The sequence below is a fragment of the Miscanthus floridulus genome, chromosome 9 (genome assembly GCF_019320115.1).
Source record: "Miscanthus floridulus cultivar M001 chromosome 9, ASM1932011v1, whole genome shotgun sequence".
In the NCBI taxonomy this organism is placed as follows: Eukaryota; Viridiplantae; Streptophyta; class Magnoliopsida; order Poales; family Poaceae; genus Miscanthus; species Miscanthus floridulus.
The window spans coordinates 37330555-37348096 of record NC_089588.1 but is presented as its reverse complement, the minus strand read 5'-3'; the positions used below and the strand labels follow the sequence as shown (position 1 = coordinate 37348096).

The 17542-nt window shown below is 48.0% G+C and overlaps 1 protein-coding gene and 1 pseudogene across 1 annotated transcript; both read left to right on the top strand.

Annotated features, from left to right (window-relative positions):
- The first annotated feature begins 462 nt into the window (after positions 1–462).
- On the top strand, positions 463–4017 carry LOC136481754 (MEIOTIC F-BOX protein MOF-like; annotated as a pseudogene).
- A 1182-nt stretch (positions 4018–5199) lies between these two features.
- LOC136483654 (MEIOTIC F-BOX protein MOF-like) lies at positions 5200–17151 on the top strand. The gene is made up of 4 exons (XM_066480779.1): positions 5200–6307; positions 6414–6572; positions 6662–6815; positions 16694–17151. Exons 1-4 carry the CDS (start codon positions 5420–5422, stop codon positions 16711–16713), a joined length of 1221 nt encoding a protein of 406 aa, XP_066336876.1. The 5' UTR covers positions 5200–5419; the 3' UTR covers positions 16714–17151.
- Positions 17152–17542: the final 391 nt, after the last annotated feature.

The following is a 17542-nucleotide window of genomic DNA, read 5'->3' as shown; positions in this document are numbered from 1 at the left end:
ATAAATAAATATCTATATAAATTATAATTAGGTATATCTAAATTAAAAATTATAATAAAAAATATTTATGCTTAAGAAATTTAACTGAAATTTGATAAAAAAAAAGGCATAAAAAAGAAACAAATGAATTACAACTCGATAAGTATGCACTTCTATATTATTGAATATATAAAGAACTTGTATAGGTTGTTTGAACTCTAGACTTGTCCACAAATTAATATTTATTTCAAATTTCTAATCGGTATAGGCTATGTTTATTTGTCTTATAATCCGTATTTTTCAGCTTATTTTTTACTGAAATTGTGTTTTTCTTTCGCAACACATTAGAAATAGGTTTTGGCTTGTTTTTTCTTAGCGAAACCAACAGGACCAATATTGTTTGGGACCTCACCCAAATGCAATCCGTCATTTGGACCGAGTCACGGACTCACGGCCTCCTAGCCCCGGCAGCCTCCGCCGCCACCCGCAAAACCCCAATCCGCCCCGTCCCCAAATCTTGGAGCTTGCCCCCGTCGCCTCCTGCCCTGGGGAGCTAGGCATCTTCCCCGCGGCGGCCGGAATGCCTGCCGGTAAAGCGCCGAAGGGAGCGGGGCAAGCATCTCCGGCGAGCGGCGGCGACCGCATTGGCGCCCTCCCGGACGAGCTCCTGCACCGGATCCTCGCCTTCCTCCCCGCGCAGCAGACCGTGCAGACCTGCGTGCTCGGCCGGCGTTGTCTCCGCCTCTGGAAGTCCGCCACTGTTCTGCGCATAGTCGGCGCCGACGGGAACGCGCCGCTGCCCTTCGAGGAGGCCCGGGAGTTCGTGGACAGCCTTTTGCTCCTCCGTGGAAGCCTGCCTCTCGAGTCATTTGAGCTCAGGGTCGACGGCGCCGCCATTGACGTTCGCTGCGTGAGGCTCTGGGTCAGTTACGCCGGGCAGTGGAAAGTCCAGGTGCTGCGGCTCAGCTTCCATGGGAATAAACATGCTTCGGTCTCGCTCCGGCCGCAGGACCCACCCATCGCCTCCATGCACTTGACCAGCTGGTGCTTCGCGGCGTCGCGTTCAATGGCGACTTCCTTGACCTCTCGAGGTGTCCCACGTTGAAAGATCTAGAGACTGAAGGCTGCTCCTTCGTGCTTGCGGGAAGAATCTCGTCCCAGTCCTTGAAGCGTCTAAAAATCACAGGAGCCGTATTCAACCACAGTTCCCGAACCCGTATTCATGCCCCCAATCTCACTAAGCTGGAGCTACAACTCAGCTATGGCAAAACTCCTGTACTTGAGAGCATGCCCTTGTTGATTTTAGCACTTGCTGTGATCTGGGGGAAGTTTGACTGTTGCAGCCGTTCTAACTATGAGGACTGTGGTGACGAGAGCTGCGAAAATTGCATACCAAACGACACTTCCTCCGTGCTTCTGCATGGTCTATCACAAGCAAAGATTTTAGAGTTGGGAGCTAGCGATGATACGGTATGCTTACACCTCAAATCATCATGTTCATGTTCAGCTTGTTTTGGACATCATGATTGTAGTGAAGATCTAATGATCAACTTGATGTTGCTTGTCCAGTATATTTTCAGAAAGGATTTGAAATGCTGCCCTACTTTTACTCGATTAAAGTCTCTGAAGCTCAATGAACACTGGTGTGTGCCTGATATACAAGTGCTAGTACATATTCTTGAACATTCACCAGTTTTAGAGGAGCTTTATCTTGTTCTAATTTACAAGGTAAAGTATTTCTAAATGGGAAACTGTTGCATTGTGGAACTTTATGTAGATTGTTTGTTGATATTGGTGAACTCTTTATGACACTGCAGATGCGGGAACTTAATGTGATAATGAAAGGAAGGTTCAGTCCAAAGGAGCTACCACCCACAATATCAGCACACCTTAAGAGAGTGGCAGTCAGATGTGGAGCGGTTGACGAAAGAGTTCTTCAAGTTTTGAAGTTCCTGGGTGAACTTAACATCAGTAAGTTAGCTAGTGCCTTGAAACATTCTTATCCTTTTTATTTTTTTGCTGTTTGGCCTAACATTAAAATATGGGGAAAATCAAAGTGGCTAGCAATCAGGAAACTCCATGTTAATTACTAAAGCAGTGATTTGGGTATGCCAAGTTATTCTGGGAATGAAAATCTTGCACTGCATTCTGCCATTCTGGTTATGGGAAGCAGAAAGTACCATTTGATCCATTTTGTTCACGAATCAGAAGTGTTTGTATATACACTCCAAGCTTTTGATAAAAATTGTTGGCCTCTGTATGTAGGAAAGAGAAAGCAACATGTTGCACATTTTTTGGCATTGCAGAGCAGCAGCACAATGTGCTGCTTGCTGATTAGTTCTGTGCCATAAAACAAATGTCAGTATGTCAGATTTCGTTGAATGGCTCCTACTGTATATGTAATTTTTGAGTTGTGCTAACTGTTAAGTATTTTGTTTCAAAAGTTCAGTGGATAACCTTCTCTTTGTTCGTTGGGAATCTGTACATAACTAGTCTGATTAGTTCTGTTCCATAAAACAAATGTCAGTATGTCAGATTTCGTTGAATGGCTCCTACTGTATATGTAATTTTTGAGTTGTGCTAACTGTTAAGTATTTTGTTTCAAAAGTTCAGTGGATAACCTTTTCTTTGTTCGTTGGGAATCTGTACATAACTAGTGTATAAATGTCTTCCATAAAGTACTCTTATTTGTTCCCCTTGTTTCATTATTTTATTGCTGGGTTAATCATCATGACACATTGGAGCAATTGAATATGTTTTCACCATCTTAGAAAGTTTTAGGACACACATAGTGCTGGTCGAACAGTTATGAAAGTAGCCAAGTTCTATGCAAGGATGCAAATAGACAGTAATGTGATATCCAAATCAGTTTTTGTTTGGATACATTAACTTATTTATCGGCATTGATATCCACCTTATCAGCTAGAATTCTACACTAAGGACTATCTGCTTGTCATGAATGTCTTGATTTTCTTGCTAGCAATGTTTGTAGTGTTACTGGGAGATGTTACTTCAAAACTAATGGAATACTGCCTCCACCTAGAAATATAAAAATACTTTAAGATTACTCGGTAGTTTTACAATTCTGTACCAACATATCTTATTTAAATGGCGACACTCAATGTTGCATGTAAAAAACACAATAATGTAGCATTTAGGTGAAATCTCCATAGTTGCATATCAAGACCAGCCAATGTACTAAAGATGCCATGTTCTTGAACATAGGAAGTAATTGACTAAAACTTCTATTAATGCTGCACTTTAGTTGTACAACAATCCAGCTTTCAGAGTATTCCAGTTTGCTACAGTTTGGTCAGTTGAAGTTTGTATACATTAGTCTTTTCCCGTGTTTGATGTTTAATTACTCCCTTTTTTACCTCGCAACCATTTCTCAGATGACACCCCTTGGCACTGACTCTGATTTTCGATCTGTACAGGTTTTATTTTCTAGGAATAGAAGCCTCAAGCTGAAGACGGATCTTGGAGCACCGGTACCTCATTCGGTGAGGAAACTAAGCTGCATCAGCGGAATTGCTGACAACAGGATATCACTATTCAATATTTACAGTTGAACTTGTTGCACCAAGTTAAAGAATTACTTCTCGTAATTAGCTGTTTCATTTATGTAGCTGGACTGGTAAGTTTGATCAGACGAAGCATAGATATCGCCAAGAGAGTAGCTGCCTTTATCTGATTTGTTTTTCAGTTGAACTTGTAGTGGCAGCTTAAGAGTATAATTAGTTGTTCTGATAATGTAGCTGGGGATCTGGTTTAATTACCATACTATACGGTTTCTTGCAACCTTGCCTCACGGTGAACGCCTCGTCGTGCAGATCGGGAGAGTAGCATGCATGGATGTGGATGTCCAGATATCCCAAACATCCGATATCCATATCCGTTTTTGTGTAAATATGGATATGACTTCATCAATATCAGTGGTGGTGAAAGGTGCAGAGAGGGGATCAAGGTCATCTCTGGTCTGCACAATCTGATCAACAGGATTGGAAGAGAAGCCTTTCTCTTTTTGAAATCATCCGTTTTCGTATTGGACTTAAATATGGATGTTAAATGGATGTATCCGTTTTTGTTTTTGAAGATTATTCTCTATCCAATTCCACATCCATATTCGACAAAAATGTGAAATATCCGATATTATTTGTATCCCCAAAGTACAAGTTATTTTGAAACCATCTAAATTTTATGATTATGACTAATTAACTATGTAAATGAAAATAATTTTAATGTAACAAATGATATGTATCATTATTTAGAAGTTATCTATGGCTAATGTGGTTTTAATATTATTAATGATATGTAAATATTAAGTTTATTTAATTTAATATGGCTAATCATATTAATTAGTATTTTATTTATATACTTCTAGAATTTATTTATTTATTACACAGATGGGGATACTAGTTCATCCGTGGACCTCAACAACAGAAGATTAGAGGAAGGGAAAATCTACAGAGATGAAAATGAAGTGATGGAGCAAAATCCGTATCAGACCAAGATTATAAACAAATAAAGAGTTCATGTAAAATGCAAATAACAAAGAAAACATTTGAAAAAACTATAAAAAATATTTGGAGAATAAATAAATAAATATCTATATAAATTATAATTAGGAATATCAAATTAAAAATTATAATAAAAATTATTTATTTGTGCCAATGGTGCAATGCACAGTCCAATGCTCATCAAGCCAGCCGGATTCTCCACATAGCCCAGCTAAGGCTATGCTCGGCTGGTCTATAAGCCGCTTGTGCTGATTTTTACGACTAATTTGTTGGGAGAGAAAAATACTATGTCATGACTGATAAGCTGATTTATAATGGTAGCCGAACAGAGCCTAAGCCGATGGCAGTCGACGAGTGCAATAGATTTTTTCCCCCTACTTACAACCGCTCAGCAGGTTTATGGCATTCAAATAGTAAAAATAAATTCAAAAATTTCGGACCAAGATTCAATCGTTTTTACCCGTCAAAATATTTTGATTTAGCTAGTATTTAACTGAAATTTGATCAAAAGGCATAAAAAAGAAACAAATGAATTACAACTCGATAAGTATGCACTTCTATATTTATTGAATATATAAAGAACTTGTATAGGTTGTTTGAACTCTAGACTTGTCCACAAATTAATATTTATTCCAAATTTCTAATCGGTATAATATTGTTTGGGACCTCACCCAAATGCATCCGTCATTTTGGACCGAGTCACGGAACCCTGCCTCCCAGTCCCGGCAGCCTCCGCCTCCGCCGCCGCCACAGACATGGCTCCACCCTAGCTACAGTAGCCACGAACCAGCACCTCCCCAGCAGCACCGCCGCCCCAGTTCGTCCGCGCCGCCATCCGCAAAACCCGTCCCCAAATCTCGCATCTCGCCGCCGTCGCCTCCTGCCCTGCGGAGCTACGCATCCTCCCCGCGGCCGCCGGAATGCCTACCGGCAAAGCGCCCAAGGGAGCGTGGCAAGCATCTCCGGCGAGCGGCGGCGACCGCATCGGCGCCCTCCCAGACGAAATCCTGCGCCACGTCCTCTCCTTCCTCCCCGCGCAGCAGGCCGTGCAGACATGCGTGCTCGCCCAGCGCTGGCTACACCTCTGGAAGTCAGCCCCTGGACTACGCATCGTCGGCGCCGACGGGAAGGCGCCGGTGCCCTTCGAGGAGGTCCGGGAGTTTGTGGACAGCCTCTTGCTCCTCCGTGGAAGCTCGCCTCTGGAGACATTTGAGCTCAAGGTCGCCGGAGCCGCTGTTGACGTTCGCCACGTGAGGCTCTGGGTCAGGTACGCCGTGCAGTGCGATGTCCAGATCCTGCGGCTCAGCTTCCTTGGGGATACCCATGCTCGGCTTCGGCCGGATGACCCACCCCTCGCCTCCAGGCACCTGACCAAGCTAGAGCTTCGCGGCCTAGTGTTTAATGAAGATTTTCTTGACTTCTCGAGATGTCCTGAGTTGCAAGATCTACAGATTAAAGATTGCAGCTTCAACCATGCCAAAAGGATCTCATCCTTGTCCTTAAGGCATCTAAGTATCAAAAGAGCCACATTCAACCGGAGTTCCCGAGCTCGAATTCTTGCCCCGAATCTTGCTTCATTGTTCCTACAAGTCACTGCTGGCAGGACTCCTGTACTTGAGAAAATGCCCTTGTTGGTTAAGTCTTCTCTTGCAATCTGTGAGGTTTGTAAAGATTGCTGCAGCCGCTCTAACTATGGGGACTGTGGTGATGAGAGCTGCGGAGGTTGCATACGAGATGACAGCGCCTCTGTGATTTTGCATGGTATGTCTCAAGCAAAGTCTTTGGTGTTGATAGCTTTCCCTGACATGGTATGCTTTGACCTCAAATCATCATGTTCATGTTCATCTTTTTTCAAACATCATGTTTATATATATATTAAAGATTTATTGATTTATCTAGTTGCTATATGTCCAGTTCATTTTCAGAAGGGATTTGAGACTTTGCCCTACTTTTAATCAATTGAAGTCTTTGACTCTCAATGAAAATTGGTGTGTTCCTGATGAGCATCCACTAGCATGTATTCTTCAACATTCACCAGTTTTAGAGGAGCTTATTCTTTTTCTATATTTCAAGGTAAACATTTTTTAAATTGGCAACTGTTGCGTCGTAGAACTTTATGTAGATTGTCAGTTGATCTTGGTGAAATCTTTATGATAATGCAGATGGAGGAAGATTGTGTGGGAATGAAAGGAAGGTTCAATCCAAAGGAGCTACCACCAACCATATCATCACACCTTAACGGAGTTAAAATCGTTTGTGGAGGGGTTGATGGAAACGTTCTTAAAGTTTTGAAGTTCCTGAGCAAACTTAACATCAGTAAGTTAGCTAGCAACACTCTCATGTAAATTAAAGTGGCAAGCAATGAAGAAACTCTATGTTAGTTACTAAAGCAGTGATTTGGGTATACCAAGTTATTGTGGAAATGAAAGTCTTGCACCATATTTTGGTGATGGGAAGTGGAAAATACCAGATCCATTTTATTCACATGTGTTTGGACACATAGACTCATTCTCCATGCTTCCACATTACAATTGTTTGCCTCTGTATGTGGGAAAGAGAAAGCAACAAAGTAACTCCTAACTTCTATAGGAAAGTGAATGAACTCAGCTAGAGAAAGAAAACATGTGCACTAATTTTGGGGCAGAGCAGTAGTATAATGTGTTAATTATTTCTGTACCATAACGCAAATATGTCCTAATGTCTGTTTTTTAATAGCTCCTGCTGTATATGTAATTTCTAGGTTGTGTTAACTGTTACTTTCAGAAGTTTAGTTGATAATGGCAACGTATCAGGTGCAAACCAACCTGTGCAAACTTGGAAACTATCAATCAGGACCACTAGATGCTGATCCAATGAATGGGGTGAGAGGTGGGATTTTTTTGCGCTTAAATCCCCTCGCCCCATCCATTGGATCAACATCCAGTGGTCCTGATTGGTAGTTTCTAAGTTTGCACAGGTTGGTTGGTTTGCACATGATATGTTGCCGTTGATAATACCCTCTTTGTTCATTGGGTGTCTCTCCCCCCTCACTGCCTCTCTCCCTCACACTCACTAGAGTATGAGTATCTTAGTAGAATATTCTTATCTGTTTCCCTCGTTTTATTTTTTTATTGTTGGGTTAACCATTATGATACTTTGGACCCTTGAATCTGTTTTCACAATCTTAGAAAGCTGTATCCAGTGCTGTTTGAACCGTTATGAGAGTAGACGAGTTCTATGCAAAGATGCGATACCCAAATCCATTTCCATTTGACTACTTTAATTTCTCAGCTTAATGGGCATGTAGGTACTACAAGCGTAGGTTTCGAGGCAGTTCATGGAGGTTTTGGGTATGGTAGTAGGAATCAGGAGGGGGAGGAAGTTCTGGACTTCGCGGTAGCTTTTGACCTGATGATAGCCAACACTTTCTTTAGAAAGAGAGAATCTCATCTAGTGACCTTCAGTAGCGGACAATACTCTAGCCAGATTGACTTTGTCCTCGCAAGAAGAAAGGACAAATGAGCATGCTTGGGTTGCAAGGTGATACCAGCGGAGTGTTGTTTCTCAACATAAGCTTTTGGTGGTAGACTTTCGTTTTCAGGTGCGTGCCCGTAGTGACAAACAAGCTAAGATTGAAAGAACAAAGTGGTGGAAACTGAAAGGAGAGACGTCAGAGGTATTCAGGAAAAGGGTTATCAAAGAGGGCTCTTGGAAGGAAGAAGAGGACATAAACAACATGTGGGAGAAGATGGCAACCAACATTTGGAATGTTAGTCGTTGAATTCTTACTCTGGGTAGTAGCAGAATTCTTACTCTCATCGAGAGAGGATGACACTAGGAGTTGGGACAATTTTCTGGTTTATTTCCAAATGCCATACCAACCTGAGGGGTTGGGGATACATATTTATAGGCTGCTAGCCAGCCAAGCATATGCTAAGATGCTAGTCTAAGATGCTGTTCTAGATGCTAGTTCTAGATGCTGTCATAGATGCTAGTCCTAGATGCTAAGATGCTAGTCAAGGGTGCTATGCTGTCCTTGGGCAGCAAGACCACAAGGACCAGTCAAGTATGCTGCAGCCACAAGGAGTACAGCTGTAGCCCCACAAAAAAACCACAGAGACTTATCCATCATTCTCCCCCTAAGTCTTGTGCGTCGTCTTGTGGGAAAGTTGAACCATCCCGGTCCTGGAGCAGAGCTCAAGGAACTTGATCCTCCCAAGGGGTTTGGTGAGTAGGTCCGCAAGCTGATCCTTGGTGTTGATGTAGCTCGCCTTGATGCTCCCTTCCTCCAAACAGCCTCGGATGAAGTGGTACCTCACCCGGATGTGCTTGCTGCGTTCATGGAACACGGGGTTCTTTGCCAGGGCCAGAGCGGACTTGCTGTCCACCCTGAGCTCCACCGCTCTAGAGTCTGCCGAGGAGATCACCGAGCAGTCGAGCGAGCCAGAGCGCCTAAGTCGAAGCGGTGGAGGCCGCTATGTACTCAGCCTCGCAGCTGGATAGGGCCACCACCTGCTGCTTGATCGACTGCCAGCTAACGAGGCACTTACCGAGGAAGAAGAGGATCCCGCTCGTGCTCTTGCTGGTGTCGATGTCGCCGGCGTGGTCGCTGTCGCTGTACCCAACGAAGTGTGCCGCCCCAGGGCACCTAGGGTAGTAGAGGCCGTGATCGAGAGTCCCTGTAACGTAGCGGATGATCCTCTTCACAGTCTGCTGGTGCTCCGTCGTCGGTCGCTGCATGAACCGACTAACGTAGCCGACGGAGAATGCCAAGTCCGGCCGTGTGTGGGCGAGGTAGCGAAGGCTCCCCACAAGACGCCGGTACTGCGTAGCGTCCACCTCCTCCGTCGTGCTGTCGCGGCTCAGCTTCAGCCTCTCCTCCATCGGAGTGAGAGCTGGGTTGCAGTCGGTGAGCCCAGCTAGCTCAACGACGCGCTTGGCATAGGTGGTCTGTCGAAGTGTGATCCCGGAGTCATCCTGGTGCACCTCGATTCCCAGGTAGAAGGAGAGAGGCCCCAGGTCACTCATCTGGAAGGTGGCCTTCATCTCTTCCTTGAATGCCGCCACCTCCGCATCCTTGGTGCCGGTGATCACCAAGTCGTCGACGTAGACACCCACCAGCAGAGCATTTCCTCCACTGCCCCGTCGGTAGATGGCCGCCTCGTGCGGGCTTTGCTCGAAGCCCATCCCCTTTAGCATGGAATCCAACTTGGCATTCCACGCCCTAGGTGCCTGCCGCAAGCCATAGAGGGCCTTGCGCAGGCGGAGCACCTTGCCCTCCTTGCTGGCGATCGTAAATCCCGGCGGCTGGTGCACGTAGACCTCCTTCAAGTCGCCGTTAAGGAACACCGACTTGACGTCCATGTGATGAACACGCCAGCCCTCCTGGGCAGCTAGCGCATGGAGGAGTCGCACGGACTCCATCCGTGCCACGAGAGCAAAAGCGTCGTCGAAGTCGACCCCCTCCTACTACACGAAACCTCGTGCCACCAAGCGAGCCTTGTGCTTGACGATGGCGCCGGCTTCATCCCTCTTCAGCTTGTACACCCACTTAAGAGTGATCGCGCGATGACCACGAGGAAGGTCAGCAAGCTCCCAGGTGCGGTTCTTCTCGACCGCATCCATCTCCAACTGCATCGCGGCGCGCCATGCCGCGTGTCTTTCGGCCTCTGCAAACGACCGAGGCTCGCCGTCGTCACGCAAGGTGCCACTGCGCCTCCAAGTCGTGAGGCACCGGCACCGGCTGGTCGCCGAGAAGGTTCTCCATCGTACGGTACCGCAACGGCTCACCGTCGTGGTACGCGTCGATGCGCTCCTCGTCGTGAGAGCGGAGTAGCGAGCTCAACCGGGCTGTGCTCGACACGAGCTGGTGTTGGAGTAGACGTGCCCGGAGAGGTGCCTGTCAGTGCTGGAGTGCGTGGCGGTGCCGGCGCCGGCTGTGGTGGAGCCGGCGAAGGACTCATCGCAGCCAAGGTCCTGGTTGGAGAGCGTGGTGCTGTCAGAGTAACAGGCGCCGGGGTCGGTGGAGGCTCGGGGACTGGGGTAGACGTGCTCGCCGAAGAAGAGCTGCCTACTCCCCCAGCTCCCTCGAAGTGGACGTACTCGATAATGAAGTCGTCGTACGTCGGAGCCGAGCCGTCGTCCACCGCCTTGTCCCACGCCCATCCTCGCCCTTCGTCGAACACAACGTCGCGCGCCGTGCGCACACGATGTGTCTTCGGGTCGAGGATGCTGTAGGTCTTCGACCCCTCCGTGTAGCCGATGAACACTCCCGGAGTGCTCCTGTCGTCAAGCTTGCTGATGTGGCCAAGCTCCTTGGCGAACGCGAGGCAGCCGAAGACCCGCAAGTGGGAGACCGCCGGCTTGCGCCCATGCCAAGCCTCGAACGGCGTCCTGCCATCGAGCGCCTTGGTAGGCGAGCTGTTGAGGATGTAGATGGCCGACACCACCGCCTCTCCCCAGAAGACAGCCGACATCCCTCTCTACTTGAGAAGGGCCCGAGCCATCCCCACAACCGTCTGGTTGCGCCGCTCGGCGACGCCGTTCTGCTGTGGGCTGTACGGCGCGGAATAGTGGCGCTGAATGCCGTCATCAGCGTAGTACGACGCGAATTCAGCCGCCGTGAATTCGCCGTCGTTGTCGATGCGCAGCACGCGCAGCTTGCGACCGCACTCCGCCTCCGCAGCAGCCTGCGAGCGCCTGATGGCGTCCACAGCCTCTCCCTTGCTGCCGAGGACCATCACTCATATGTAGCGGGAGAGGTCGATGAGCAGCAGGAAGTAGCGTCGTCCTCCCAGTGTGGCCGCTGTCACCGGGCCACACAAGTCCCCGTGCACAAGCTCGAGCCTCTCATTGGCTCGAAAGCTCGCCCGCTGGGGAAAGGGGAGTCGCCTCTGCTTCGTCAACACGCAGACGTCGTAGAGCTGCTCCACATGGTCGAGGCACGGCAGGCCTCGCACCATCTCCGTGGCACTGAGCCGCTTCAGGGCCTCGAAGTGAAGGTGCCCGAAACGCTCGTGCCACTACCACTGCCACGCCTTGTCGTCCCGATGAGCAGCGAGACAGAGGGGTTGTGCCACCTGCACGTTAAGGACGTAGAGTCGATTTGCGCTTCTGGATACCTTGGCAAGAAGGCGACGACGGCGATCCCAAATCCTCATGACTCCATCCTCAACCACCACGCGCGAACCGTTCTCATCCAGCTGTCCCAAGCTGATGATAGAGTTTCTCAACGCGGGGATGTAGTAGACTCCGATGAGCAGCCTGTGCTCACCAGACACGACGGTGAAGATGACGGAGCCGACGCCCTTGATCTCCACGCCGGAGGCATCCCCAAACTTGACGGAGCCTCGGACGCTAGAGTCAAGCTCGGTGAAGAACTCCCGTCGACCGGTCATGTGATGGGTGGCGCCGGTGTCGAGGCACCACCCGTCAGTCTTGTCGTTGCCGGAGCCGTCGTCGAGGAGGGCGTGTGCTTTTGGCTCGTCAAGGTGGAGGAGAGCCGCTGCGGCCGGTGCCGCTGGAGGTAGCTCGGTGCTTGCTTGTGCCATGAACAAAGCCGACTCCTCCGCCTGTGCGATGTGGGCCTGGCCATGTTGTGGTTGTCGACAGTCCTTGGCCCAATGGCCAAGCTGGCCGTAGTTGCGGCAGGCGTCGTCCTGTGCCGGCTTGTACCTGCCGGCGGCGCCGCCCTTGGCGCCTCCGCGGGCATCACCCTTGGCACGTCCTCGCGCCCCGGCCTGGGCGTCTCTGCGCGCCTTGCGCGGCTTGCGGCCACCTGTCGCGGAAGAAGGCTCCCCCTTCTTCCGGTCACCTTGGCTGGCAAGCCACTGCTCCCAAGTGAGAAGGAGCTTCCCGCCAGTGGTGATGGGCCTCGAGAGAGCCTGTGGCTCATCGCTATCGACGACCTTGAGGCGACCTATCGCCTCCTCGATCGACATCGTGGAGAGATCCAGCCGACACTCGATCGAGCGAGCCATCTGCTTGTACTTCTCGGGGACTCAGCGGAAGAGCTTTTCGACAGCTCTCTCCTCGCCGTAGGTGTCATCGCCGAACTGCACCATCTTCTGCAACAGAGTGTTGAGACGGAGAGCAAAGTCATCAACGTCCTCACCTGGCTTGAAGGCCAGGTTCTCCCACGCCTTGCGAAGTGCCTGTAGTGTGGACTTACGGGCGCGGTCGCTGTCGATGCGTGCTGCAGCGATGGCGTCCCAAGCCTTCTTGGCAGTCTGCTTGTTGGTAAGCGAGAACTGCATCTCGGGCGGGACTGCAGCGATGAGGGCATCCAGCGCCCGTCGATCTAGGTCGTAGTCGACGTTGCCGTACCGGACTGCCTCCCACATGTGCCGCACCTGGAGCTTTACCCTCATCACCGCAGCCCACTCGACGTAGTTGGTCTTAGTGAGGGTAGGCCACCCACCGCCGGGGCCGACGTCCCTGACGACAGCCTGGAGCCCGTGGTAACCACGGTACCGATCCGGGGAGAGAGCCACGCTGCCTGTGAAGGCCGTGCTCTCCATCGACCCATCCGCCACCATCGCCGTGCGCGCCTCCTCCAGTAGCGCCGCCGGCGCGTCCGTGCCTGTCTGGGCTGCCGCCGCGCTCGTGGGCGTGCGCGGCTCCTCTAGGAGCGCCATCGTCGTGCACGCCTCTTGAAGGAGCCCTGTCAGCGCGTCCGCGCCTGTCTGGGCTGCCGCCACGCTCGTGGGCGTGCGCGGCTGCCCCAGGAGCGCCACTGCCGTGCGCGCCTCCTCCAGGAGCGCCGCCAGCGCGTCCGTGCCTGTCTGGGCTGCCGCCATGCTCGTGGGCGTGCGCGGCTGCCCACTGTGCCGTTCGCGCTCGCGCTGCCTCCCTCTCTAGTAGCTCGAGGTCCACGTCGGCGGTGTCGTCAGCGGAAATGGAGCTGTCGATGCTGCCGCGCAGAGCCTCGACCTCCGCTGCCGCCGCACGCGCTGCATTCGCCGCCGCCGCTTCCGCCTCCGCTCTGGCTGCTGCCAGCTCCGCCGCTGCCAGCCTCGACGCCCTTGCCGCCGCCGCAGCGGTCTCTGCCGCCGCCCGCTCGCGTTCCTCTGCCGCGGCAAGTTCGGCCTCCTGCCGACGCTGCGTGCTCGAGGCGACCGAGCGCTGAGACTGCCCTGTGGACATGACGCGCTACCCGGGGGCTGCTGTGTGGGGAGAGGGCTGCTGCTGCCAACAGCTGGGGCTATTGTGGGGCTGAGAGAAGATGAGCAAGAGATGCTCAGGCTACAGGATAATACGGTTCTGATACTAGTTGTTAGTCGCTGAATTCGTACTCTTGGTAGTAGCAGAATTTTTACTCTCATCGAGAGAGGATGACACTAGGAGGTGGAGCAATTTTCTGGTTTATTTCCAAATGCCATACCAACCTGAGGGGTTGGGGATACATATTTATATGCTGCTAGTCAGTCAAGCATGTGCCAAGATGCTGTCCTAGATGCTAAGATGCTAGTCAAGGGTGTTGTGCTGTCCTTGGGCAGCAAGACCACAAGGACCAGTCAAGGATGCTGCAGCCACAAGGAGTACAGCTGCAGCCCCACAAAAAAACCATAGAGACTTATCCATCACGGAAGGTGGCCTCAGAGGTGTGTGGAGTAACCAAAGGAAGTGGAGACGAGGCTAAAGATACTTGGTGGTGGAACGAGGAGGTCCAAAGGGCTATTAAGGAGAAGAAAGAATGCTATAGAGGCTTGTACCATGACAGGAGTGTGGACAACATAGAGAAGTACAAAGTGACAAAGAAGATTGAAAAGCGAGCTGTAAGTGTGGCAAAGGGTAGAGCGTACGAGGATCTTTACCAATATTTGAGTACGAAGGAAGGAGAGAAGGACATTTATAGGATGGCTAGGGTTCGTGAGAGAAAGACAAGGGACTTCAACCAAGTTAAGTGCATTAAGGATGAAAGGGAGCATCTCTTGGTGAAGGAGGATGAGATTCGACATCGATGGCAAGAGTAATTTGATAAATTGTTCAATGGTGAGAATACGAACACAACCTTTCAGTTGGATGACTCTTTTGATGACACCAATAGGCGCTTTGTGCGGAGAATCTAAGAATCTGAGGTCAGAGAGGCGTTGAAAAGTATGAAAGGAGGTAAGGCGATGGGACTGGATGGTATCCCAATCGAGGTGTGGAGATGCCTCAGGGAATGCTATAGTATGGCTAACCAAGCTGTTCAACCATATTTTCTGATCGAATAAGATGCCTGACGAGTGGAGAAGTATATTGGTACCGATCTACAAGAATAAAGGAGATATTCAAAGTTGTACTAATTACCGGGGAATTAAGTTGATGAGCCATACTATGAAGCTATGGGAGAGTTATCGAGCATCGCTTGAGAGCAGTAACGCGGGTCTCTATGAACCAATTTGGTTTCATGCCTGGAAGGTCAACCATGGAAGCAATTTTCTTAATAAGACATGTTATGGAGCGGTATAGGGAGAAGAAGAATGACGTACACATGGTTTTTATTGACTTCGGAAAGGCTTATGATAAAATACGAAGGAATGTTATGTGGTGGGTTTTAGACAAATATAAAGTCCCAACGAAGTACGTCGGGCTCATTAAGGACATGTACAACAATGTTGTGACTAGTGTTCGAACAAGTAATGGAGACACGGATGACTTCCCGATTAGGATAGGACTACATCGAGGGTCAGCTTTGAGCCCTTATCTGTTTGCCTTAGTGATGGATGAGGTCATAAGGGACATACAAGGGGACATTCCTTGGTATATGTTTTTCGCGGACGATGTAGTGTTAGTTGATGAAAGCCGGATATGAGTGAATCAGAAACTGGAGTTATAGCGGGAGACTTTGGAGTCCAAAGGTTTTAGACTCAGTAGAACTAAAACTAAGTATATGAGATGTGACTTCGGTACTACTACTCGGGAGGTGAAAGATATTAGTTTGGAAGGTCAAGTAGTGCCTAGGAAGATACCTTTCGATATTTAGGATCAATGCTACAGAGAGACGGAGATATTGATAAAAATGTTAGCCATAGAATCAAAGCAGGGTGGATGAAGTGGCACCAAGCATCTGGTGTCCTATGTGATAAAAGGGTACCACAGAAGCTAAAAGGCAAGTTTTATAGGACGGCGATTAGACCTGCTATGTTGTATGGTGCAGAATGTTGGCCTACGAAAAGACAACATGTTCAACATATAAGTGTCGCGGAAATGCGTATGTTGCGTTGGATTTGAGGTCATACAAAAAGGGATCGAGTTTGGAATGATGATATACGTGATAGATTAGGGGTGACACGAATTGAAGAAAAGATTGTTCAACACCGGTTGAGATGGTTTGGACATGTTCAACGGAGACCTCCAGAGGCACCGGTGCGTAGTGGAATCCTAAGCCATGATAGTAACGTGAAGAGAGGCAGAGGAAGACTGAAGTTGACTTGGGTAGATGCAATAAAAGTAGACTTGAAATGATACAATATACCCAAAGACTTAGCCTTAGATAGGAGTGCTTGGAAAACAGCTATTCACATGCTTTGAACCTTGATTGCTTCTGCTGGATTTCAACTCTAGCCTACTCCAACTTGTTTGGGACTTAAAGGCTTTGTTGTTGTTGCTGCTGTTGTTGTTGTACTTTAATTTCTCAGCTTTGCTATCCACCTTATCATCTATGAATTCTGCATTAAGGGCTATCCGCCTCTATTGAATATCTTGATTTTCATCCTAGTTGTGTTTGTAGTGAAGATGTTACTTCAAAACTAATGAAAATACTGCCTCCATCTATAAATATATAAAATAATGTTTAGATTGGTCACTCATTTTACAATTCTGTGCAAACATATTTTATTTAAAAGGTGGCACTCAAAATTGCATGTCAAAAACAAAAACACAATTATATACCATGATACTTATTTTGTTAAAATTCAAAGCTGCATGTCAAAAACACAATAGTATACCAAGATACTTATTTAGGTCAAATTCAAATTTGCATGTGAAAGACTTCCAATGTCCTCAAGATGGCATGCCCTTGAATGAAGAAAGTAATTTATTAAGGATTCTACTGTAGCTACATTTTAGCTGTACAGGTTTGGAATATTCCAGTTCGCTACAGTTTAGTCGAGTGAAATTTTCATATGCTAGTCCTTTCCTGCGTCTCATCTTTACTTGCCTTTTTTACCTCTCAATAATTTGTCAGATGATACACCTTGGCACTTACTATGCTTTTCAATTTTGTACAGGTTTTAGTTTCGTGGAATAGAAGCTTAAAGCTGAAGACTGATCTTCTGCCACTTAATTACATTAAGAATGCTGGCTTCTTCCTTTGGGATTGTTTTAATGATAAGTTTCATCCGGGGGAAGCTCTTATCTGCCAATTGAGTAAGCATGGTGCCTTTTGTCTCTATGATTGTTTCCCAGTTCTATCCGTGTAATGCCAACTTAAGAGTCAGTGATTAGTTGTTCCTATTATCTTGCTGGACCTGGTTTACCGTGCTGCGCTGTTTCTTGCAACCTTTCCTGAGCACAGCTTGGTCAAGGTGTCTAGCTGTTCATTTCCTGGTTGTATGCCAGATCAACCCAGTTGTATGTATCTTGTTATGTGCATACCTATTGTCTTGTTCTTCCTAAATGAGGCAGATATGTGACCTTGTACTTATTAATGGCCATGGATTGTAACTTTGATATGGAAAAAAGGCGTCCAATGATGTTCTAAGTTCTGACTTAATTAAAAGTTTGGAGTTTTGTGTCTGTATGTAGGTTCCTGTTTTCCATTTAATCTCCCGACTTCTCTAGTTGCCCTGTTCGATTAATGAAACTAGATGTATTCTCCGCGCGTTGCTGCGGAAATTAGATGTTGAAATGTAGATGGTTGTTAGATGAAAGTGGAAACCTTGCTGAAAAAATTGTGGAATTAAAATATGTCCAATGTTCACATGCATGTCATCTATTAAAAAAATACGAAAAGTCAATTACACCGAATGTCCACCCATGATATTTTCATACGAAAGAAAATTGGTGCAATATGACACAGTGAGATGAAAATATATTCTTCTCTGAATGGTTACCAATTATTCACCGGATAATTTATG